This window comes from Vigna unguiculata, chromosome 7 (assembly GCF_004118075.2).
Source record: "Vigna unguiculata cultivar IT97K-499-35 chromosome 7, ASM411807v1, whole genome shotgun sequence".
NCBI classification, from domain to species: domain Eukaryota; kingdom Viridiplantae; phylum Streptophyta; class Magnoliopsida; order Fabales; family Fabaceae; genus Vigna; species Vigna unguiculata.
This window is the reverse complement of record NC_040285.1, coordinates 27,249,283-27,271,697: the sequence shown is the minus strand read 5'-3', so window position 1 is coordinate 27,271,697 and position 22,415 is coordinate 27,249,283. Positions and strand designations below refer to the sequence as shown.

General features: G+C 34.7%; 5 protein-coding genes across 7 annotated transcripts; 3 read left to right on the top strand and 2 right to left on the bottom strand.

Moving 5' to 3' along the window:
* The first annotated feature begins 1,141 nt into the window (after positions 1-1,141).
* LOC114190896 (probable serine/threonine-protein kinase PBL25) lies at positions 1,142-4,063 on the top strand. The gene is made up of 5 exons (XM_028079966.1): positions 1,142-1,599; positions 1,774-1,949; positions 2,054-2,237; positions 2,366-2,757; positions 2,852-4,063. The coding sequence occupies exons 1-5, from the start codon at positions 1,458-1,460 to the stop codon at positions 3,620-3,622; spliced, it is 1,665 nt and encodes a 554-aa protein (XP_027935767.1). The 5' UTR covers positions 1,142-1,457; the 3' UTR covers positions 3,623-4,063.
* Positions 4,064-5,197: 1,134 nt separating this feature from the next.
* LOC114192761 lies at positions 5,198-7,050 on the top strand. The gene is made up of 4 exons (XM_028082572.1): positions 5,198-5,465; positions 5,542-5,721; positions 5,828-6,034; positions 6,164-7,050. The coding sequence occupies exons 1-4, from the start codon at positions 5,460-5,462 to the stop codon at positions 6,224-6,226; spliced, it is 456 nt and encodes a 151-aa protein (XP_027938373.1). The 5' UTR covers positions 5,198-5,459; the 3' UTR covers positions 6,227-7,050.
* A 1,868-nt stretch (positions 7,051-8,918) lies between these two features.
* LOC114191350 (U-box domain-containing protein 9-like) lies at positions 8,919-10,449 on the bottom strand. Its single transcript, XM_028080520.1, has 2 exons — positions 10,201-10,449; positions 8,919-10,040 (listed from the first exon to the last, which is right to left on the bottom strand). The coding sequence occupies exons 1-2, from the start codon at positions 10,447-10,449 to the stop codon at positions 8,919-8,921; spliced, it is 1,371 nt and encodes a 456-aa protein (XP_027936321.1).
* A 3,528-nt stretch (positions 10,450-13,977) lies between these two features.
* On the bottom strand, positions 13,978-18,331 carry LOC114191904 (U11/U12 small nuclear ribonucleoprotein 48 kDa protein). 2 transcript variants are annotated; one of them, XM_028081355.1, is made up of 6 exons: positions 17,151-18,331; positions 16,865-16,979; positions 16,137-16,244; positions 15,116-15,810; positions 14,450-15,021; positions 13,978-14,330 (listed from the first exon to the last, which is right to left on the bottom strand). In XM_028081355.1, exons 1-4 carry the CDS (start codon positions 18,254-18,256, stop codon positions 15,166-15,168), a joined length of 1,974 nt encoding a protein of 657 aa, XP_027937156.1. In that variant the 5' UTR covers positions 18,257-18,331; the 3' UTR covers positions 13,978-14,330; positions 14,450-15,021; positions 15,116-15,165. The 2 variants fall into 2 exon arrangements, with proteins under 2 accessions (XP_027937156.1, XP_027937155.1); XM_028081354.1 differs by having other exon boundaries at positions 13,978-15,021.
* Positions 18,332-19,468: 1,137 nt separating this feature from the next.
* Positions 19,469-20,633, top strand: LOC114190376 (germin-like protein subfamily 1 member 13). Of its 2 annotated transcripts, none has more exons than XM_028079228.1 (2): positions 19,469-19,707; positions 19,852-20,633. In XM_028079228.1, the coding sequence occupies exons 1-2, from the start codon at positions 19,590-19,592 to the stop codon at positions 20,400-20,402; spliced, it is 669 nt and encodes a 222-aa protein (XP_027935029.1). In that variant the 5' UTR covers positions 19,469-19,589; the 3' UTR covers positions 20,403-20,633. The 2 variants fall into 2 exon arrangements, with proteins under 2 accessions (XP_027935029.1, XP_027935028.1); XM_028079227.1 differs by having other exon boundaries at positions 19,469-19,719.
* Positions 20,634-22,415: the final 1,782 nt, after the last annotated feature.

The following is a 22,415-nucleotide window of genomic DNA, read 5'->3' as shown; positions in this document are numbered from 1 at the left end:
AATTTTAAGCATTCAATAAAATTTATAAAATAATTTTAAATTATTTATATATAATTTTATATTACCTATAACAATAGGGACATTTTGGTAACCTAACTCTTTTTTTTCTATTAAAAGTTATTTTTAATATATCACATCAGTGAATTCAGTCACAAACTTCACTCTCTAATTTATTATAGAATTATCTCTGAATCACTTAAAAGAAACAACACCAACTTCACCCGCAAATCCTTACTATCTTTTCTTCTCCCTCTCCATCTAATCATTCCTTTCAAAAGAACATAGCCTTAGACATGTACAAATATTTTCTCACAATAACCGATGAGTTATTGTAGGCATAGAATATTAAGGACTTATTATTGTTGACTAATAGATTTCACAAATTTATAAACTTTAAGAATCAAAGTCTGTGTATAGTGGTGGATAGATAGGGGTTACGAATATTTTTTCCCCCATATTATTATTGCCAAATTTTGAGTAATTAGCATAACCTTTCATTCACCAACTGCTGTAATTGTTAATTAACTCTTTTCATATCTTAATTAAAGAAAACCTACGAATATAGTCAACCAGATAAAAATTAATAGATTAAATAACCAAATATTTTTATTACAAAAGTTAATAACAAAAAAATAAGAATGATACTTTTTTATCTTATGCAATTAATAAAGAAATGCGATATATAATATTAGATCAAAACCATTTTCTTACGAGAATGCAAATTAGTTTACCACGATGAATTTCATTTCATGATAAAATTATCAAAGAGACAAAACTAAATTTGTAAGAAATTCTGTTCTTCTTTTACTAAAAGGAGAACAGACTGTTTTATGAAAGAGAAGAGAAAAAGACAACTATTTTTAGCCTCTTTGAATGGTTGAAATGAACCACGTAAAAAAAAACATATATAGTAGTTGACGTTAACCATATACCTCTGACGAAAAACGATAACCATACGTATGTTTCTATGTAAAATGGAGAAAAGTCAAAATATGACCTTAAATAACCAAATGAAAACAAAGGAAACGGTTATCATTAACTGATTTTATCCTAAAAAAACCTGAAACTTGATTTCCACATATTTTGGAATCCATCTAAAACGACACCTCGTGTTCAAGTCCCCTCAAATCACCCACTTTTTCCTCATTGCAGGAGATTAACCTTGTCGTTTATGCATAGTTTCACCATCCTTTCTTCCTCCTCTGGTCATCTCTTCAGCTTTCTTGTAGTTTCTGCTTCTTTCACAGGACAAGGGTCCTTCAATGTCATTTGGGGGGCCCTCGTTCTTTAGTTTTGCAACTTTCTATTCATTGATTCAACCTATAGTTCAGTGAGAGAGATATTTTTGTCATCGTTTCTGCGTCAAAGTAAATTTGTTGAGAAGTTTTTGTCAAATCTTCCACCATAATTTCTTCCAGATTCGTTATTTGGTATACACACTGTGAAAGGTTATAAGCATGAATTGCTTCCCTTGTTGTGCACCTAAGAAAAGCCTGAGCAAGAGGGAACATGATGCTCCAGCACCAGCACCGGAACCTGAAGCAGCAGCAGCAGCAGGAGGAGCACCAGCAGCAGCACCAGCACCAGCACCAGCACCAGGTAAGATGGATCGATTTGATAATTAACCAAAGATGAGGTTAGTTTATAAATGATAATAAGAATGACTAAGGGTGACAGAATATAATAGAAGCTTGGCATGAATGAAAAATTGAATATGGTAGAGGTTTTATTCGCGACTTAAAACATTGTGGTACGTGTTCCATTGGCATGCAGAAATAAAGAAACAAAAATCAGATGATCAAATCTCAGTTGATCCTGAAAATATTAAGGTAAGGGCTTTCACGTTCCGTGAGCTAGCAACAGCAACAAAGAATTTCCGACAGGATTGTCTGTTGGATGAAGGAATTTTCGGGAGAGTATACAAAGGAGTAATTCCTGCCACCGGCCAGGTAATATATAAGTCTTTGAATTCTTTCTTTTTCTTTGAAGTGCGAAAAGAAATTCTCAATAATCTCTGATTTCCTTTTTGTTTTCTCTGGATCCATCTCTCCAGCTTGTGGCCGTGAAGCAACTCGATCGAAATGGGATCGGTAAGGAATTTCTGGGTGATGTTTCTGATCTAAGTCTGATGCAGCATGAGAATCTGGTAAATCTCATTGGTTATTGTGCCGATGGTGATCAACGTCTTTTGGTTTACGAGTTGTTTTCTGGGCGCACTCTTGAAAGCCGTCTTTTTGGTAATTAATTACCCTTTTCATTCTTTCCTCAATATCTTTCATTTCATCAGATTTTTTATGCATGTTGGTTTTCTGAGTTAGAAGCTTCAAAATCTAAAACATAGAGAGCACTTTGTGTTGTGTGGCAGAGAATAAAGAGGATGAAGGACCACTAAGCTGGTTTGACAGAATGAAAATAGTTGCGGGTGCTTCTAAAGGGCTAGAGTACCTACACGAGAGTGCAGACCCTCCAATTATATTCAAGGATTTGAAAGCATCGAGCATCTTGGTGGACAATGATTTCAAAGCCAAAGTCCGTGATGTTGGAATGGCCAAGCTTTTTGGTGCAGACAAGATGAACAACGGACCTCCAAGACTCATGGGCAACAATGGTTACTGCGCTCCGGAGTATGTAAGAGCAGGTCAAATCAGCAAGAAATCAGACGTCTACAGTTTCGGAGTTATCTTGCTGGAGCTCATTACCGGACGAAGAGCCATAGACACTACCAGACCAAATGAAGAGCAAAATCTAGTTGCATGGGTAACATGTTTTAACACTCTCCTATGCTGTTTATCAGAATGAGGTTTCGTGTAATACAAGGATAAGGATGTCTGATATATATGTGATTGTGCAGGCAACACCCTTGTTCAGGGACCCGAAGAGATATCCAGATATGGCGGATCCGGTTCTTAAAAGGAATTTCCCAGATAAAGATCTGAATCAAGTTGTTGCAATAGCATCCATGTGCTTACAGGAGGAAGCAGAAGCTCGACCTTTTATCAGTGACGTTGTAACTGCTCTCAGTTTTCTTTCCGCTGCTCCTGTTGCTGCGCCAGCACCACCCAGTGCTAGTGAAAGCGAAACTGGATCAGTATCCAGAAAGGGGAGCCGTAGATCATCAGTAGATGGTGACGGGCAACTTCCGCCGGCGGTTTCCTCTAAAAACAGTCGCAAAGGCAGCAAAAAATCTTCACTGAAACTGTTAAGCCAGAAGCTAAGCCAAAAATCCTCTGGTGAAGATTCTGGGCGGAAGAGCGGGAAAAAGTCCCACAAAGATCCAAGCCAGAAGAAGAGCAGCAGAAAATCTTCCCTGAGAGGTTTAAGCCACAAGAGCAGTAAAAAATCGTCTAGCAGAAAGAGTAGCAAAGACTCGGAGGATGGAAGCGTTTCCTCAAGCTGCCGTAGCAGCAGTGTGGCATCAGATGATGAAAGGTCCATGTCAGCTCGTAGCAGCATGAGGCTGTCACAAGGGAGTGATCACTCTGACTCAAACAACAGCAGCAGAAGGACAGAGGATGCCGACCATAACTTGCTAGATCGTACAAGCACCATGGAATCTGATGTGGGAAGTGGTCACCCTTTTGACCAAAATAGCAGCAGTGGATCAAGCGTTTACTCTCGATAAATAAATTATCAACCTTGGTACCTCTTGTGATGATCATCACCAGGGACAGCCATCCATGCTTGTTCTTTAATACCTTGATTTCTAATTTTGTGCCGCAGTCTGGTTGTTGCTAACACAACCGTTCGTTTGAGCTATATATACAACATAATATGTGGGTTCTTTGATTTTTAACACTCATTCTTCAAAATCAAGCATCCTTAATATTTGTCTGTTGTTCACTAGGCCTATATCTATTGTTTCCACAACTAGATATATAGTAGAGATATCCTGAATTTCACTTGGGCAGCTGTTGCTTGCTGCTATTCCAAGTGAGATTCCAGCTTGTTTTATATCTAAATAAACTGAAGGGAATGTGTTCATCGTGTTATACCGAAGGGAATGTGTTCATCGTGTTACAGAAGACAGTAAAAAATATGTGGGAATGGATTTTTCTTTCTTTGGCTTTGGTCCCTCGTTGTTGCCAAAATGCGAATAAAGGAACCATGTTTCCTACCAAAAACAAACACTGGTCCTTCCTGTAGTTTTGAGGATTCTAGGAAGGAATTTGGCTGTGTTCGTACTCTACTTTATAAAACTATCAATTTTATAAAATAATTTTAGTTAAAATTAAGTAAAACAATCCTGTTTTGGAGTCTTTACTTAAAACAATGAAGGAACCAATTAATCTAATAGCTTTTACTTCACTGTGCACATTTTTTTCCCTTTCAATGAATAAGAACACCTCCCACATGGCGTTTGACTGAAGTAATTTTATCAAGCATTAGAGGTGTAAATGTTTTAGCAAGTTTTGGCGTTTAAGTGTGCTTTGGTTATATTATTTACAATCTCTTGTTTAATAACTTTTAAGGTTGCAAATTGTGAAACAAGAGTTGCTGAGTTATGAGATGAAACAAATGGTAAGATCCACTTTAGAGAAACAAATGTATAAAGTAAAATAGAGAAGAAAAAACCTTGCTTTGTTCCAAGAATTGAAAGGTACAACAGAAGGGGTAATGGACATGACGAAGCCGTGTTAAAGGATGAGATGGGTCATTCCCTGAATGAAATCATATCAATGGTGTGTCTTGGGTCCCATTGAAAAAGTTTGGCAACTTTTATTATTATTTGGGAGATAAACTGATAAACACATAGATGGCAAAGGCAAATTTAAGTGCAATAAGTGAGGAGAAGACAGAGTGAACAGTGACAGTTTGGCAGCAACAATAAACATTCAAAATCGAAGCTTTTTCAGATTGGTCATACTTGTGCACAGTAAGACACACCCACTTTTCTGCTGCACTTGGTCTTTCACTAAATGCCTGGTTTTTCTGGCCATTAGGTAGGAATGGGAAAAGGAATAAGAAGGCGATGGAGGGTCCCTTTCCCATACCTGTGTACTTTGCTGCTTCTCATTCAATTGGCCCCTTCACTCAACATCACTTTGCAGAACCAAAAGCAACTACCATACCATACCATTACAACAACAACAACCATCTTCTTACTATTATTAATATTATTATTATTATTAATATTCTCTGTGTTGAAACTGATTCGTGGTAGAAAAAAAAAATGGTCTGTGACGGCAGTGCCCTGGGCAGGTCCTTTATTACATAGACATGGTTTATGGTCACTACTCTGGCACCCTCAAACTGCACCCTTCATTCTCTGTCATAATCATAAATTCAACCGTGTAAAAAGGCTTTTACCATTATTCCACTCCTTCCCTTCACCCCTCGCTTTTCAGACACCAACCTCTGTCTGAGGTTTATTAGGAAACCCTCCCTCCCCACTTTATCAAAACCTTTTTGCTCTCAACTTTCTTTCTGCCTTTGGTTTTGGTTTCACACACCTCCACAAAATGGATGTAAGCTTCTTTGGTACCCTTCCTTTTTAGTCACTACTCATCGTTATAACTAATCATTGCTTCTTCATGGTGATAGGAATGGAAGGAAGACGCACACATTCCAGAGTTTGGGAACTGGGATTTAACCAATGACTTCCCAATCACTCGCTACTTCGAGTGTACAACACAGCCCCGTCTGCTTCGTTACACCTCTTCCTCCGCTGAAACTCGTCTCCACCACAAACCTCCTCTCCCCCTCCGAAATCATACCAAACAGGTTTCCTTAATTACCTCCTCAACTTCATGCATGATATGGCCAAACCATGAAATGAAACCGTTTTTTGAGGATGTTGGAGTTGACTTAATTTGTGACTGTGGTGCAGGATACGAGGAACAAGGGAAAGAGGAGCCCGCATGGGAATGCTAACAAAGGAAAAGTGTACGTAGTGAAGGAACAAGCAAGGAAGACTGATAGAAGAAGGAAGCATATGCAGGTGCAACAAGACGACACCGTTCCGCGAACTCCCAAACCCGTTGACGAAGATCTCTATAAGATCCCTCCCGAACTCCTCCACACTTCCAACAAACGGGTGTCTCATCAAACTCTCTTTTTTCTTATTAATGTTAATGCCATGTTTGTGTTGCATATATATAAATATATATCAGTACTTATTCTGTATACTAAACTTTTCTTGACTTTATTTATCATGGTTTTGCAGAAGAAAATTATGGGGTTCATTTCCAAGTGTTTTGTACAGCTTTCGTGTCACGAGCACTGCTAAGCTGGAGTTCTTATGAATGTGTTTGGATGACAGTGATGCGTGTTGGTTTTTAATAAGGGATTAAGAAGCGAATGTATTTTGGTTTTTTAAATTTATGTTTTGAGTGGGTATATTATATAAAGTTTCGAATTCATTGGATGAAGTGAGATTAGGATGATTCTGATACGTGTTGTAAGCGGAGTGAATGAATGTCAGAATGTCTAACGTTAATTAATAGTAATAGTGAATGTAGCTGTTGGTGACGGTTGTGTGGTGTCTCTTTTATTGGAATGATGCTCTTGGTTTTGGTAGGATGATGCAGTCATGCATTAACTACTCATTCCATCTATTGTCACTTTCACCAAGCAAACATCTTTTCTTAGCCATGACAACACGGTGAAGCATGACTAGGTGGACCACAATATCCATCCACACTGTCGGAAATCACCTCGCACATGTAGTTTCGTTTTTGTTTTCCTCTTTCTCTTCTCATCTCCAACACCCTTCACCGGAGAAGCATGTAAGCCCTTCTTCCGTCTCCGTCATTGATGGTGACTTCAACAGCACGGTTGCTCCTTCACCAGCTCTTCAACGTAAACCTAGATATGGATCCGACATCAATAACATCATCGGATCGTACTTCAACATTCTAGAAGCGGCATAATACCAAACTTGGATCTCTATGTTTGCCAACAAAAACAGAGAAAGGGATTTCAACAGTGACACCTCCAAAAGTAAAAGTGGGAGAAACAGAGAGAGAGAAAAAAAAAACACTAAAATCGTTTAACAAGTTGTATTAAACGTGCAGAAATAAATTAATCAGGCTTCTTCAAGTTACCGCTATCCATCCACGACCCACGTACTAGGTCAGTGGCTTAACAAATTACGATATAATTATTTACATTTTTCAAATTCTTTTCTTTTTAATATGTATGTATATACATAAATATGTGTATGTGCATGTTAACTTTTTGTCAGAATATATATTAATTTGGAGGGTAAGCAAGTCAATTTCCATATCAATATTGATTACAAATCAGGTTGGTTTCAAATTATATGAATAAACAATATTTAAAAAGAAATATTAACCTCGGAAAAAATAAGTTAAGCAAACAAAAAATTTAAATAGTTCACAAGTCTTGTTTAGCTGAAGGTGAAGGCTATTTCTCAAAGGGTGTTTTATATTCCTTTTATTTTGCTAAAAGATAAAGGAGTTTCTATTTGTCCTTAGGCTTTGATATACTTTGGGGCCGCAATCTGATAAAGTCAACGTTTTTTGAGTTCACTATTATTGGACTCTAAACTTCTACCTTTAATTAAAATATGGAGACACTTCTCATATTACTAACTTACTTTCATTTTATATATATTTTTTGCGAGATTTTTTTTTTCAGAAAGTAAAAATGAATTACATTGACGGTTATATTCCATTTATATTTGTGAAAATTAATATAATATATAATTAGAGTGGTTGAAGGCAACCAAGTAACTGTGGTGGTCCACTCTAACACAGTACATGTTGAGGGATGATCCTATCAGCTAGCCTTTTCACATTACTATATGACCGATGCTTCAAAACAAAAATATTACCAGCTACTAATAATATTTTAGAGAAACATTTATCAATATTTACACAAAATTAATTTATTACATTAATGGATTCCTTTTATCTTCTTTTTCAGTTAGCCGTACTTCAGTGACAAAAGTTTAATTGAACCACCAATTTTTCTTTATAAAGAAATGACTTGTATAACTCTGAAAAACTAAAATGTAAACTATTTTTATGGAAGTCCTAATTTTCATTTGATAAATGTTATGAAAGAAATCATTAAATACAAAATAATATTATGTTTTACAATAATGTAGTATTATATACAATTTTACATTAAATATTTAAAATGTATTAAATATTATGTTATTACATCTTACTCCAACTGACCGTAGCTGAATTAGGGTTAGGGCTAGGTTGGCAGTAGCTAGCTGGGCAGAGTAATAAGCACAAACGGTAGAATAAGGAAATAAGCACTTTCTTTGTTTTTTTTTTAAATACAATAAAAACAAAGATTCTAACTTGAATCTTGGCCGCATTGTTTACTTTGTTTTTACAAATTTGAACCTCGAAAGTGTTAATTTGGGTCAAAATTAATTTCTTATCGGAGAAAAACTTCACAAATTTTAAATCAATTTTAAATAATCCCGAAATTAGGATGAAATTAAAAATAAAAAAAATTCCTAGCTGACTTTAACTTAATAAAAATTATAAGGGAAACCAAAATCGCATTCAATGTTGGCACAACGTCATGAATTCATTCCTTTTATTATTCGCAATAATTTATGTCAATAACTTCTTCTATTCGTTCAAAACCTTTTTATCTAAATACTTACAACCCTAATATTTTGTTTTATCATAAAAAATCTATGTGCGGGGTGTGAAAAAACTTCCAAAATGCAATTCAACACACCATTGACAGAATATGTAACGTGTCAAGCTATCAAAATTAATTATGTAGTACCAAAAATAATTAAAAACTAGATGTCTAACAACAAAGTAAACCAATAACTGCAAAAGTTGGCAAGCATTTTGAGAAGAAAATATGAATCTATTTATTCATGATTGGTAATGAAGGTGGTGTTACAATATTATTGTACCCAGAAGTCTTATTTTCTTACTTTCACTATACAGTTTCAGAGAACAAGAAATAGAAGAATTTGATCATGCACCAGAGCTTGGACTCTGAGTGTTTTCCGACTTTGAATTCGGACTCTTTTGCAAAGTGGACTTACCTATGCCAAGACAGTGAAGGATGGAGTTAGCTTTCCTTCTAGCCCTAGAGGACCCGTTTTGAACAATCTTTGAGAATGTGCCGTTGGCCACTTCTTCCTCTTTAATTTCCACCCTTTTCTCTTTGTCATGGTAACAGATTAGATGTAGAATTACAGCACCGTTTTCCTTCACGCTTTCTACTGTGGTATCCCTCAAGATATCAAGCAATAAACGGACACCGCCATGATCCACCAACGCTGCCACGGCATTAGTATGTGTGGCAAGAAGTGCCAACAGTGATAACATCTCATCAACAAGAATACGGTCAACGATCTTCCCAAGAATAATCTGCACTGCCCCTTCTCGCACGGTCCTCCCTATGTTTTCACGAACAAAGCATAGTTTGAACAAGGCTGATTCAGCATCTTTCATGGCTGACGGATCTCCCTCTTCAAGTAAATCCACCAAGTATTTTATAGCTCCAGCCCTTCCAATTATATGCTTGTTCGAATCAAGAGATGCCATCGACGCAAAAGCTGCAGCTGCATTGCTTCTTGTCTGAACTTGTCCGGATTTCAACGAATCAATCAGAAAGGAGACCACTTTTTCGTTTTCTGCCAACAACTTCTTGTTCGTGTCGTGTATTGCGAGGTTTACAAAAGTTCCGATCAAATCATCTTGGAGTTCGGGGTCCGGAGGAGCTGTGCCGGATGATAACGGATGCATCAAAAGCTTAATCATTTGCGTGCTCCCGAGGACTGTTCGAACTGCGGACATTCTTTTTGCTAACTCACGAAGCTCCTTTGCAGCTGCTTTCTGCTCAGGAAGTGACAGTGACAGCTTGAAGAGCAGAGATCGCAAACGGTGTCTGTGTGCCTCGGTTAGTGGTTCGTTGTACATGTCGAAAACGGGATTTGGCAGGTTAACTCCGTTTTCTCTGCACCACTCTGAAATCATGCCTTGGAGCATGAAATTGGGAGTGAGAATACAGTGACTGAGAACAAGTTGGGTACAAGGGTTAGCTCCGTTGATTTCATTCAGCCACCTCTGGATGACTGGACGATCAAAAGTCTGCATGCACCATCATCATTCATCAATAATGAAAACCCTATATATCCTATGACAACTACTTTCTTTAACACCTTTCTTGGTATAACAGGTTCTTGATACGTGGCGATGAAGAAAGAGTGAATCTTGAATAGGAAAAATAATAAAGAAAAAGAAAGAAAACCTGTCCAGTGGTCAAGATAACAGGATCTGTCATCAAGTGACCGGAGAGAGGGCATTGAAATAGTGGGGGAACGGGTGTCATTAGATCGACGTTGATTGAGGTAGAAGCGGTGCACTTCAAATCCTTGAGTGCAGAAAGAACACGGATAGCTTTGTCTGCAGTGTGAACGGAGTAATCTTCATCTTCCACGATCCTTTCGATCGCATCCTTCAACTTTTGCTTCAGCTCCGTCACCGTGAAGGCCGCCATTGCAGAACAAGAATGAGATTTTGCTAGAAAGAACGAGAGTGAGAGACTGAGTGAATCAACGAACTTCGATGAATGCTGATAGCAGAATCAGAAACAATGTGAGTGAAGATAAGTGCGGAAGCGAAGTCATTTTATAGGGACTCATCTCACTCCACACGTGTGCATTGCACCAGTCAAGCCGTTATGCACTTTCTACAATAGTCTCAAACGCCACTCTTTTTTACAATCTGCGGTCTCAAAAATATAATCACTTTTTAATTAGATATATTTGTATAATTTATTATATAATTAGTTTTTTATTTATATATATAATAGTTTTAAGTTCACTTAATTAATTTTATATTCAATCGAAGTATTTTCTCAAAAATAAAATAAATTCTCAATTTAACTATGAAGCAGTATTTTCCTATATCACGGTCATTGATTATTATTACATTTGCGGAAAATAGCGTAAAATATTGGTCATTAGGCATATGCTAATTTGTAAGACGTGTACTGCTTATAAATTCTTTATTTAACTACGAAAAAAAAAACTCTTAAGTTCTGGATGCTATACATTTTATGATTTTAAAAATAATTTAAATGTATTCTAAAGATGTTTAATCTTGGATTTTATATTGTTTTTACATGTATATATTAAATCAATTATTTAGTAAACATAATTACATCATATATCATAAATTATATAGTTACATCCCATGTTATTATTTCTTTGTTCATCTATATTATATATCCAACATATTATTTTTAATTTAATATTTAAATCATATTTAAAAAAATATTACAATTTTTTAAGTACATGAAATATTTTTAAACAATTATATTACATATATATAATTATTTAAAAGTACGGGTTATATATAGGACATATTTGTGTTTTTAGAAAGTTCTATTTCACGAAAGATTATTAATATTATTTCAATCAACTTATAAATCCAATACTTTTTATGTCTTAGATTCTGGTTATTCCTCAAATAAAAATATTTACTGATCTGATTATGTTCATATTTCAAAGTATGTTAACATTATTACGGTTTTTTTTTAATCTGAAATCACGTCTTAAATTTAAAAGTCGAAGTTTCAATTATGCTGTTGATAATTATTGACCAATTTTCGAGATGTATAATGGAACTATCCTGGTTTTAAAAAAAATGAATGAATACGTTGTGGAATAAATCATGTAAGGAAACAAACTTGAAGATGCTTATACTTGAAAAATTTATTTTCACTTTTGATGTTCAAATTTCAAATAATGTTTAAATTATTTCTTTTACGACAATTATTAATAAAATTGAACGTCAATACTTAAAATATGATCGAATCTATTTGTCTAAGAAATTATATATATTCACTTATAAAGACTAAAATTATTGTTTCATATTATTTTCTCTTTCAGCATTTAATTAAATTATACAAGATGCATTATAGTTATGCTATTTTTACTATAATGTTTTTTACAAGTATCACGTGTAATATATATTCTTGCATTTTCACAATGTAAAATTTGGATTAAAAAATTCTCCTACTATTTTGTATTCTATTTTAAATTTTCAATGTACTCCATATTATAAAATTTATACTTGAAAAATTATTCACTCCCTAAATAGGATAACTACGACAAATTAAGCTAACATAAAAACAATTTATTAATATACTATGCAAATGATTGACACTCATTTTGCTACATTTAGCATAAAAAAATATCATAAAATATTTTGTGTTATATTTAATTTTTTAAAGTTACCATTTAAAGATAATTAAAACTAAACTTCTTAATATAATAAGTAATTCATAAAAATTTAATCGTGCAAGGCACGGTAAAATACTTTAGTTTTCCTTTTAACATCCCGGAGGTTATGATCAATGTATACTTTTAGGGTCTTTCTTCCTACACTTCCAAGCATTTATTCTGCACATCCAAAATTTCTCTAAATTCCCAAAATATCCTTTGATCATTTAAGAAAATTCACGGACATCACACCCCAAAAATATCTTCGGATGTTGACTTCCAGAAGTCAAAATATATGACTTCCGGAAATCAAAATATATCACCGGAAGTTGCCTTCTGAAAGTCAAAATATATCACCAGAAGTCGACTTTCGAAAGTCAAAATATATCACCAGAAGTCGACTTCCGGAAGTCAAAAATCATTACCAAAAGTCGACTTCAGAAAATCATAAAACATTATCGGAAGTCGACTTCCGTAAGTAAAATAATTAAGTCAATTTTAAAATACGTATTAAAAATTATAAAACATATAAATTAAAAAAAAATTACTTTAAAAAATAAAAATATGTTATAAAAATACGAAATAAAAAATTGAAAAATAATTTAAATTAAAATAATAAAACTAAAGTTTTACTATTTTAATTTAAATTATTTTTTAATTTTATTTATTTTATTGATATTATTATAATTATTTTATTTATATATTTCATGTGTATTGTATTTTATATTTTATTTGAATTTTTTAATTTTGTTTAAAATTTAAATATTTAATTTTAATCAAATTTTTAAAATTTTTTCAACTATATATGTTTTACATTTTTAAATTTAAATTTTTTTATATATAATTTATTAAAATTTTAATAAAAATAAAAAAGAATTAAAAAATCATATTTAAAATAACATATATAAATAATATCTAAAGCAGAATAAATTTTTTATTTTTTTTATTTAAAGTAATATTATTTTAATTTTACTTATTTTTATATTTATATTTATTTTTCAGTATATTAAATAAAAATAAAATTATATATATTAAAAATATATATTAAGAAATATGAAAACATAAAAAATAAATAAAATAAACTAAAAAGATCATTAAAAGTTAAAAAATATAAATTTTAAAAAGAATTAAAAATATTCAAAATAAAATTTGTTTTTTGACTTACGGAAATTAATTTCTAAATGTTTTTTGACTTCCAAAAGTCGACTTTCGAAAATATTTTTTGACTTCCGAAAGTTGATTTTCAAAAATTTTTGACTTCCGGAAGTCGACTTCCGATAATAATTTTTGACTTTCAGAAGTCGACTTCCGGTAATGTATTTTAACTTTCGGAGTCAACATAATTTTGGAAGTATGATGTCTACGAATTTTCTTAAATGATCAAAAGATTTTTTGAGAATTTAAAGAAAGTTTGGAGGTATAAAAGAAATTTTGGAAATGCAGGAAGAAAGACCCTACTTTTATTGTGATACTACTATTTAAGTAATTAGGATGAAAGTCCAAGTTTCTAAATGTTTGAGTTCTAAGTCTTGAACTGAGGTATCATCTTCTCTTTTTGAAAAAAAAAATCTATATATTTTTATTCAGTTATAGTATTTGAATTTGAATGTATACTATGGAAGAATCTAATTTCTTTTCCTTTAATTTTTTAATTCTTTAAATACCATGTCAAAAATTGTGTACAGGATAATAAAAGATGCAAAATATTTTAAGAACAAATTGTAAACACTTTTAATTAACTATATATATATATATATATATATATATATATATATATATATATATTAAAATTGTAACCGTTTAACCGCTTAAGCCAATCATTCAGAATCTATCTTTTGACATAAATAAGGCCCGAGGAGCCCTCTTTGCAACAAAAAATTGAATAAACAGATAGAACAGAGATAGTTGCCATTTACAGTAAGATGCAAACAGCACCATTGCCATATTTGTTTCCCTCACTCTTAGTATAATTACCTTCTGATATCTGGACACATTGACCGCAGACACACGATCATAGCTGGGTCTCTTCCAATAAGTAATGAAGAAACCTACGAAGCCCATTGAAGAGTCTGTCTCTTTAAATCAGTAAGTATCTAAAAAGGGCAGAGGGAATTCAGGAAGAAAGTGAAAGACTCTGTTGATTTCAGCTGGTCTGGAATCAAAGCATGAGAAATTAGCCGAGACAAAGGCATTTCGATCTCAATAATGCAAAAATATTCAACAAATTTTCTCAAAAAAATAAAAGCCTCAATAACGACAACCTTCACCAACCTTGCCATATTCTATGCTAAGGTTAGGAACAAATGACGGGGAGAGAACACATCAGGGAAGTTGTTGAAACAAAAAAAAGCTCAAGTTCAGACAGAATCCAACTCCAATCACTTCTTTGTTAGACACAAAAACGACAAAAACGTTACAAAAAGACAAGATAAAATTTCAGATGCCTGTTAGATAATATAAACTATATAATTGCTCTAGTTGTAGTTAAATGACTCAACATCCTAAGTAAAGCACTATCCAAACTGTTTCATTTTTCCTAGCACTGCCACATAGCCACACACACAATACAATGTACTGAAGAAACTACGTAGTTAAGTTTAAGTAAAACAACCATGAGATAATTAAAATAAAAAATCTTATGTAATGAATCTAATGTGGATGACATAATTGCCATTTTTAATGCTTTTCTATCGAGGAAAAATAAAAAATACAACGGTGATAATAGCTACCACCAACATCAATAAACCAGTCCAAGTAAAGCTTGCTTAAATAAATGTGCTTTCAGAATTAAGGATACAAAGGAGGATACATTGTCAAAATCGCCGAAGCTTGGTAAGTTATTACTGCAAATTTATGCAAAAAAAAAACCACGTCAAAAGTAGCAATTTACATTCAAATTTACATGCATACAACATTTAAAGAGGTAGCATAACTTACCCACAGGCCACAAGAGGTGTAGTATCTTCACAGTTCTGACCAAGACCAACCTAATAATGTTCCTTATCATAAAATTTATCGGACTTGATATATTTGGCGTCAGAGGATATATCATCATCACATATATCAAGAGATTCTGAAGGATCATATCGGTCTGAAAATGTCTTATTTGGGAAAGAATCTGAAATATGACTCCTGTGAGTGTCATTCTGCCGCCTATCCCTCGATCTAGATGAGTTATCATGCTTCTTTCTATTTGAGCAGTAATCCTGTTTGTTCTGATGACTACTATGCTCACGTGGTCTACTATGACTTGAGTGTCTTTCATGACTTGTAGAAGGCCGGTCTCTATGATCTTTTCCTCTGTCAGCATTCCATTGATCATCTCGGTAATGATGGCTTCGATGATGCTCATGTTTGAGTTGTTTGTAATCTCTAGAAAATGAAACATCCATTTCTTTGCTTTCATCGCAAAAGCTAGACTGTGATTGTTGCTGAGAATAACGTGGGTTGCTTGTTGTCACTGCAGGTGAGTCAATACTAGCTCTTGTTGAATTACTGGCTTCCATGGAAATGTCATGGCCAGGAGGCTTAAATGGAAACAATCCACCCTCTTCAGACATCTTCACAGGGTTCTCAAAACCCCCAGCCCGCTTGATTTGCTCCATGAAATCCTCTATCATGTACCTCATCACCTTCCAGAAGGAATTTAAAATTAAGTATAAATTAGCTTAAAGTAAGGAATTAAATTTAAAAAAAAAATGAAAATCTCTCAGATAATTTATTATTAAATAGTGTTATATGACATATAAGCCAAAACAAGTATGCAACAACTCTGATAGAACAGTTTCTCCAAGCTACCAACTATAACAATTATGGGACGATTACTAGATCACAAGATTATTCAGCTTTAATACAGAAAAGGAGCATTTGGAAAATGAAATCATGACCAAGTACATGAAATTACTATGATTCAACAATATAAGTAGAAAATTTCAATAACTAATGCAGTACTTCTAACCTGTAAAGGTGATTGATTTGTCTTCTTGCCACGATAAGACATTCTTCGACGTTTGTAATCCCTTTCTTCAGCTATCAACTCCTCTCGGGTCTTTTCTCTAGATGATTCCTACAATTGATAGAAATAGAAAACATGTTTAATAACAGGTACAATGAAAGGAAATATAATATTCACTCCCGGGATGGGTTAGGGGCTGTATGTAAAGGTGTTTAATTATTAAATGCCACCTTATTTTCGTTTATTTCCTGATTTAATAAGAAGTTTAAATTTACATGAGAAACAATTCAAACAATTTTCTATTACCGTTTTCTGTTATCACTATTTCAAACTTCATGTTTTAAAAGTGCAAAACAACGACAAAATTGAAAATATTTCCTCAAACAAACAGTCTCGTACGTAGCAGGAACTTGGCAAAAATTTATAATAACTTGCTCCAAGGTCATAAACGCATAACAGTAGGAAAAATAGATAGAATGTGGATTGAACAGTCTATTTCTTCTCCGGGAGGACCTAGGATATTCCACGACCAAGAGTCTCGGAGGAATGCCTTAAGATATTGAGATTCATTTAAAACCCAACCTCTCCTGACATAAGGTATAAGAAGTCCAGTTCTCTAAGTGCTAAAAAATGTGAAGAAAGGAGTAAAACCTGTCTACTAAGGCAAACTAAAGAAACGCAATACCAGAACAGAACTTGTTCTACAGAAAATTATTCAATATTAATAGTACCTGGTTAGATGATTGTGGCCTATGAATGCCATCATGATCAATTATGGGTGTATAATCAGGACGTTTTGCCCGCTCCTCATTTGCTTTCTCAGACAAATAAGAATGCTCAGCAACCCTGCAGAAATAAAGCTGCATATAATTCAGATTAAGCTCGCAAAATCCCAATTATTTGATTGTAAATGATCATAACAATACAAAAGACACAACTCATACCCCATAGTTTTCACAACAAAGAAGCATTTATGACAAAGAAATACTCAAATTGTGAAGAGGAAATAAAACATACAGCTGATAGTTACTTGGCTGCTGAGAAAACCAAAATCCCTTAATTTTCTGTTCAAACAAAGATCGCTCGTGCAATGCGGCAACAGCCGCTGCAACTTGGGACACAAAAATCTTCCTATTCAGTATGGAATTTTTCTTTTCGGCAACTGGAGCAGCAGGTTTGACATCCTTCATGTCCACACTCTCTTTATCTAAATTCTTAGACTCGTGCTTCGAAGCACCTTGGTCTTCTAAAGGAAACAACAACAGAACAGACGCACCAACAGTAATACAATGTTTCAGAAAATTAAGAACAAAACCCTTCCCGTTCGCTGCACCGTAAAGGATCGAAACCTGATACGCCAACCACGTCAAAGCCTGGTTCGAAACGGGGCAAATTACGTGAGCATTTTGGCTTTCCGTGGAAACGGAAGCTTCTCTTATAATCGACTTGAGACACAAACAACATAACAGAAACATATGCTGCTGCATAGCGGTGTCGACAACGACGCCGTATCTAGGCGAATTCGCTATTATCCAATCCATTAAGTGATGTTCATTGGCGATTCCGAGACCTGAAATGGCGCGAAGAACGGAGTTGGAGAAGGTGGTGGGAAAATCGTTCCAGGCCTGGAGTTCACGCGCGATGGAGAAGTAGTGAGAGGGGAGAATGGGCGCGTGGTGGGAGAGTGGGATTAGGTTGGAATGGGTATCTGTGTCGGCGCATTCGAGAGATAAAAAGGCGGGAAGCGTGAGGGTGGCGGTTCTGGTGAGGGCGTCCGCAGGGGAGAAAGAAACGACGGCGGGGCAATCACGGTAGAAGAAGTTGGAGAGGGAGTGGAGATAGAAAGAGAGTTGATCAGAGGGAGAGTTGTGGAGGGTTTGTGGGTAAGTGAGAGAGTGAGTGAGATCGGGAAGAGGGCGCGGAGAGGAAGGGCAACGAAGGTGGTGAAGGAAGAGCGCGTGTGGAGGAATCAGATGGTGTGGACTGAAAGGGCATTGTATTAGGTTAGTGTTTAGGGTTGGTGGGGATGGTGTTACAGAGAGAACGTCGTTTGAGAGAGCGATTAGGTTTTTCAGAGATGAGAGCGTTGAAGAAAGACCAGCGCTGTTACTCGAAGGATTCATCGATCTTCTTCCTCAAAAACTATCTTCACTTTCACACTCTCATTCCAGGGACTTCTTCAAATTCCAACTTTTTCAGTGTAAAGGACCAGGGCCTTTTGTTTGGAATTCTGGCCCATTATACACTGGCCTGAGCGAGGGTTTTGGGCCCAAAAACATAAAATGTACTGGCCCATTCACGTATGTGGGCCAAAAGCGAACCTTTTCGTTTTCTTAAATCCTAACTCTCCCAGACGTTAAAACAACAGTTATTTGGAATCGTGAATTCCACTATCCATGCCACCATCATTACCTCCATTATCTTCATCTTCAGATAACTATGTATGTCATGTTTTGAGAACTTAACTTACATTATCATTACTAAGTTGCTCAGTAGTACACATAAAATACTAAAGAAGATATACATTAGACCATTTTGCATTAATGCATCCAATACAGTAAAAAAATAAAAACATATGGTTTGTCAAAAGTATATTGGGAGTGCGTATATTTGTCCATAAGGATAAAGATAAAAATAAAAACACGCTATGTTTTTGTGATTTTGCAATAGGAAAGTAAAAGGGTTGGAGAACGATCACAATCTTTCAATTGGGATATTCCAAGTTTCTAAAAATAAAGATTCACACAATTAGTTTTAAAGTCATTGTCATCGAACTTCTTAATTACCTGCTTCATAACAACTCTTCTTTTCGGTACAAGTCCTATCATATCATATTCACCTATACGTCGCTTGTGTGAGTGATTCATCTTCAAACACTTGTGCTTTTGAAATCCTTAGGTGGTGTGAGAAAATTAACAAAAAAATCAAGGAAGCAACTTAGTTACTTCACGGATAGAGATCAGAGACTTTGTGAGCAGATAAATTAATGAAAAATTTGCCTTATAAAAATTTCCATTATCCCCCACTTACTCCAGAACGGTAACACGAAGGACCAATTAAAGAGTTTGGCACAAAAACAAATAAAAGCAATGAGGTGTAGCACTAGTTAAGGTCTTGCACACGTTCTAGAAAATGGTCAGAAAATTGTAGCCGCCGGTTCTCAAAACCAACAACTCTGAGTCTCTAATTCACCAGCTCCCATTAGAAAACTAATATTTGAAGCACAGGTAGTGGGTACGTACACTGTCGATTGTACAAGGCAATATTGAAGTTGTCATGGAGCAATATTAATCTAAGATAAACAAACTTGGTAGTCATTAAGAATTATTCAACCATCAAATAGTTATCTAATCCTGAAAACTGTAAAACACACAAACCCCTATAAATACCTACCTTCCCATGCTGCAAAATCATCAACTCTTACATATTTCACACTTACAATAGTTAGGAACAAAAATGAAGGTTGTTCAGTTCCTTGTTGTTCTATTGGCTTTGGCATCCTCTGTTGCCTTTGCTTATGATCCAAGCCCTCTGCAAGATTTCTGTGTGGCTATCAATGACACCAAAACCGGTGGTATATATGGCGGTATATATATAAATATATAACATTATATATATACATATATAAATTTTGTAGCTTTTTTCTGTCAAGAATAATCTGCACATGTCTATGTATAAAACAAAAGTCTCTTATTTGGTGGCTTTGTTCAATGTGCAGTGTTCGTGAATGGAAAGTTTTGCAAGGATCCAAAGCTTGCTTATGCTGATGATTTCTTCTATCGTGGATTGGGAGCAGGCGACACTGCGAATCCGTTAGGTTCAAAGGTGACAGCGGTGACTGTGAATGAAATATTAGGTTTGAACACACTTGGCATATCGTTGGCTCGCATAGATTTTGCACCCAAGGGTTTGAACCCTCCCCACACGCACCCTCGAGGAACAGAGATTCTTGTAGTTTTGGAAGGTACCCTTTACGTTGGTTTTGTGGCGTCCAACCAGAACGACAACAGGTTATTCACCAAAGTGTTGAACAAAGGTGATGTGTTTGTGTTCCCCATTGGTCTCATTCACTTCCAGCAAAACGTTGGTTATGGAAATGCTGTGGCCATTGCTGCTCTTAGCAGCCAAAACCCTGGTGTTATCACTATTGCAAATGCTGTGTTTGGGTCTAAGCCTCCCATCTCTGATGATGTTCTCGCCAAAGCTTTTCAAGTTGACGTCAAGATTATCGACTACCTTCAGAAGCAATTCTGGTACAACAATAGCTAGTGTTGGAAGAACATGAAACATTATCGTTATTATCACCTTCGAGGACCTTGGATAAATGATTTTCTAAATGTGTAGCTTTTCATGCAAAAGTCTCTCAAGAAGTTACTATACAATATTAAATAAAATGCATGTAGCTATGTATTATGTCTGTAACACAGTTGTTTTCGTGTGCATTTGAACCTTAATATACCAATATTGCAAGTCTAATAAAAGACGGGTAACTTTATTTAACATATGAAAGTTTATTCATAAATAAAAAATGAGTGTACTTGAACTGAAAAATTTTGATCTTTTAAATTCGAAGTCGGTATATTTTTACTTGTTTGATTCATGAGGTGGTGTATATGCAAAAGAACATGTTCTTATTAATAGTAAATTAATAAATAAATGTTCTGGAAGCATCCATCAACCTCAAAAATCCTAAAATCGTAGCACTGTCTCAGAGATTAACTTTGTTTAAAGTCTCTCTGCTTGACGTCAACAATTTAACATATGGCCACATATATATATATATATATAATAGGATAATGATAGAATGCACCCTTTTTTTACCCCCAAAGTTACCCGCCTACGTGGCACTTAATATTTTAATAATTTTTAAGGAAATGGGACCAGAAACGCGTGAGAGAAGTTGGAGTGAATTATGAGGTTGTGATACACGCGCAAGAGAGGAAAAAGGAAAAGTTAGAAAAATAGAACTTTCACTTGCGGTTTAAACTAAAGGCGAGAGTGCGGCTTGAGTGCGGCGAGAGTGCGGATTGCTGCCATAGCTTCGTGCGTCGAATTGGAAGCCCTACTTTGAAGTGTTCTTGTTCTGCAAATCAAAGGGTGCTCTGGTATGTTTTACTATCCGATTACAAACCCCTATTTTTATGATGTTCTTCCCCAAATGAAACCACTATTTTTGTGATGTTTTTCCGGAAATGAAACCCCATTATCGTATTTTCTTGTTCGATGATTGAAATGGCATTTTGATGAGTTGTTCCCCAAATTGTTCCTCAACTTAACAAAATCTATTTTTTTGCAGGTTGTAAGTTTAATGAATATCACATTTTTTGGTGGATATGACACTCCACATTCAACTCCGATGACATTGACAAACACATTCTCAGCTTTGTGGTTGTTGTTTGTGAATGACATTTGATGTTTTTTGCAATGAGCAACAAAACCAGAATTGTGTAATTCGTGCAGGATTTGCCTATATTGGATTCAATATGTTTGTTGTTCATCAACATTTTTTAAAAAACCAACTTTTCGAGTTCGATAATCAAATGTCCTTTTGTTAGTCCATAAGTGCCTTTTTACGTTTTACGTTTTGTACACGCAGTACTGCAACTGCTTTTAAACTGTATAATTACGTGAAATATGGTTTGGACATAATCCAAAGGCCGTCCAAATAATTCCATCACCATCAATCATCAGCAAAAAACTTCAATAAGTATTTGAAATTGAAGATTGAATTAAAAATAAAGTTTTCAGGTTCGAGATTTAAGTGTCCTCTTGTGACTCCATAAGTGCCTTTTTACGTTGTAATTTGTGTACAGGAAGTACTGCAACTGTTTTTCTAGTCTATCATTACATAATGATAAATTTGTACACAATCCAAAGGCCATACAAGTATTTCCATCACCATCAATCATCATAAAACTTCATTAAGTATTTCAAATTGAACATTGAATTAAAAATAAAGTTTTCTGGTTGGAGATTTAAGTGTCCTTGTCTAACTCCATAAGTGTCTTTTTACGTTTCCGTTTTTGTACACCAAGCACTGCAACTGGTTTAAAACTGTATAATATCGTGAAATATGGCTTGGACATAATCCAAAGGCCGTCAAAATAATTCCATCACCATCAATCATCAACAAACAACTTCAATAAGTATTTGAAATTTAACATTGAATTAAAAATAAAGTTTTCTGGTTGGAGATTTAGGTGTCCTTTCTTGACTCCATAAGTGCCTTTTTACGATGTAGTTTTTGTACAGGAAGTACTGCAACTGTTTTTCTAGTTTATC

Coding starts and splice junctions, on each gene's coding strand:
- LOC114191350 (XM_028080520.1), bottom strand. CDS start 10,449: ATGGCGGCCTTCACGGTGACGGAGCTGAAGCAAAAGTTGAAGGATGCG. Junction 10,041..10,200: donor TTATCTTGACCACTGGACAG/GTTTTCTTTCTT, acceptor TGGTGCATGCAG/ACTTTTGATCGTCCAGTCAT.
- LOC114192761 (XM_028082572.1), top strand. Junction 5,722..5,827: donor TCCGAAATCATACCAAACAG/GTTTCCTTAATT, acceptor ACTGTGGTGCAG/GATACGAGGAACAAGGGAAA. Junction 6,035..6,163: donor TCCACACTTCCAACAAACGG/GTGTCTCATCAA, acceptor ATGGTTTTGCAG/AAGAAAATTATGGGGTTCAT.
- LOC114190896 (XM_028079966.1), top strand. CDS start 1,458: ATGAATTGCTTCCCTTGTTGTGCACCTAAGAAAAGCCTGAGCAAGAGG. Junction 2,238..2,365: donor TCTTGAAAGCCGTCTTTTTG/GTAATTAATTAC, acceptor GTTGTGTGGCAG/AGAATAAAGAGGATGAAGGA. Junction 2,758..2,851: donor AGCAAAATCTAGTTGCATGG/GTAACATGTTTT, acceptor GTGATTGTGCAG/GCAACACCCTTGTTCAGGGA.
- LOC114191904 (XM_028081354.1), bottom strand. CDS start 18,256: ATGAATCCTTCGAGTAACAGCGCTGGTCTTTCTTCAACGCTCTCATCT. Junction 16,980..17,150: donor CAGCCAAGTAACTATCAGCT/GTATGTTTTATT, acceptor TTATTTCTGCAG/GGTTGCTGAGCATTCTTATT. Junction 16,245..16,864: donor GGCCACAATCATCTAACCAG/GTACTATTAATA, acceptor TATCAATTGTAG/GAATCATCTAGAGAAAAGAC.
- LOC114190376 (XM_028079227.1), top strand. CDS start 19,590: ATGAAGGTTGTTCAGTTCCTTGTTGTTCTATTGGCTTTGGCATCCTCT. Junction 19,720..19,851: donor AACCGGTGGTATATATGGCG/GTATATATATAA, acceptor TTCAATGTGCAG/TGTTCGTGAATGGAAAGTTT.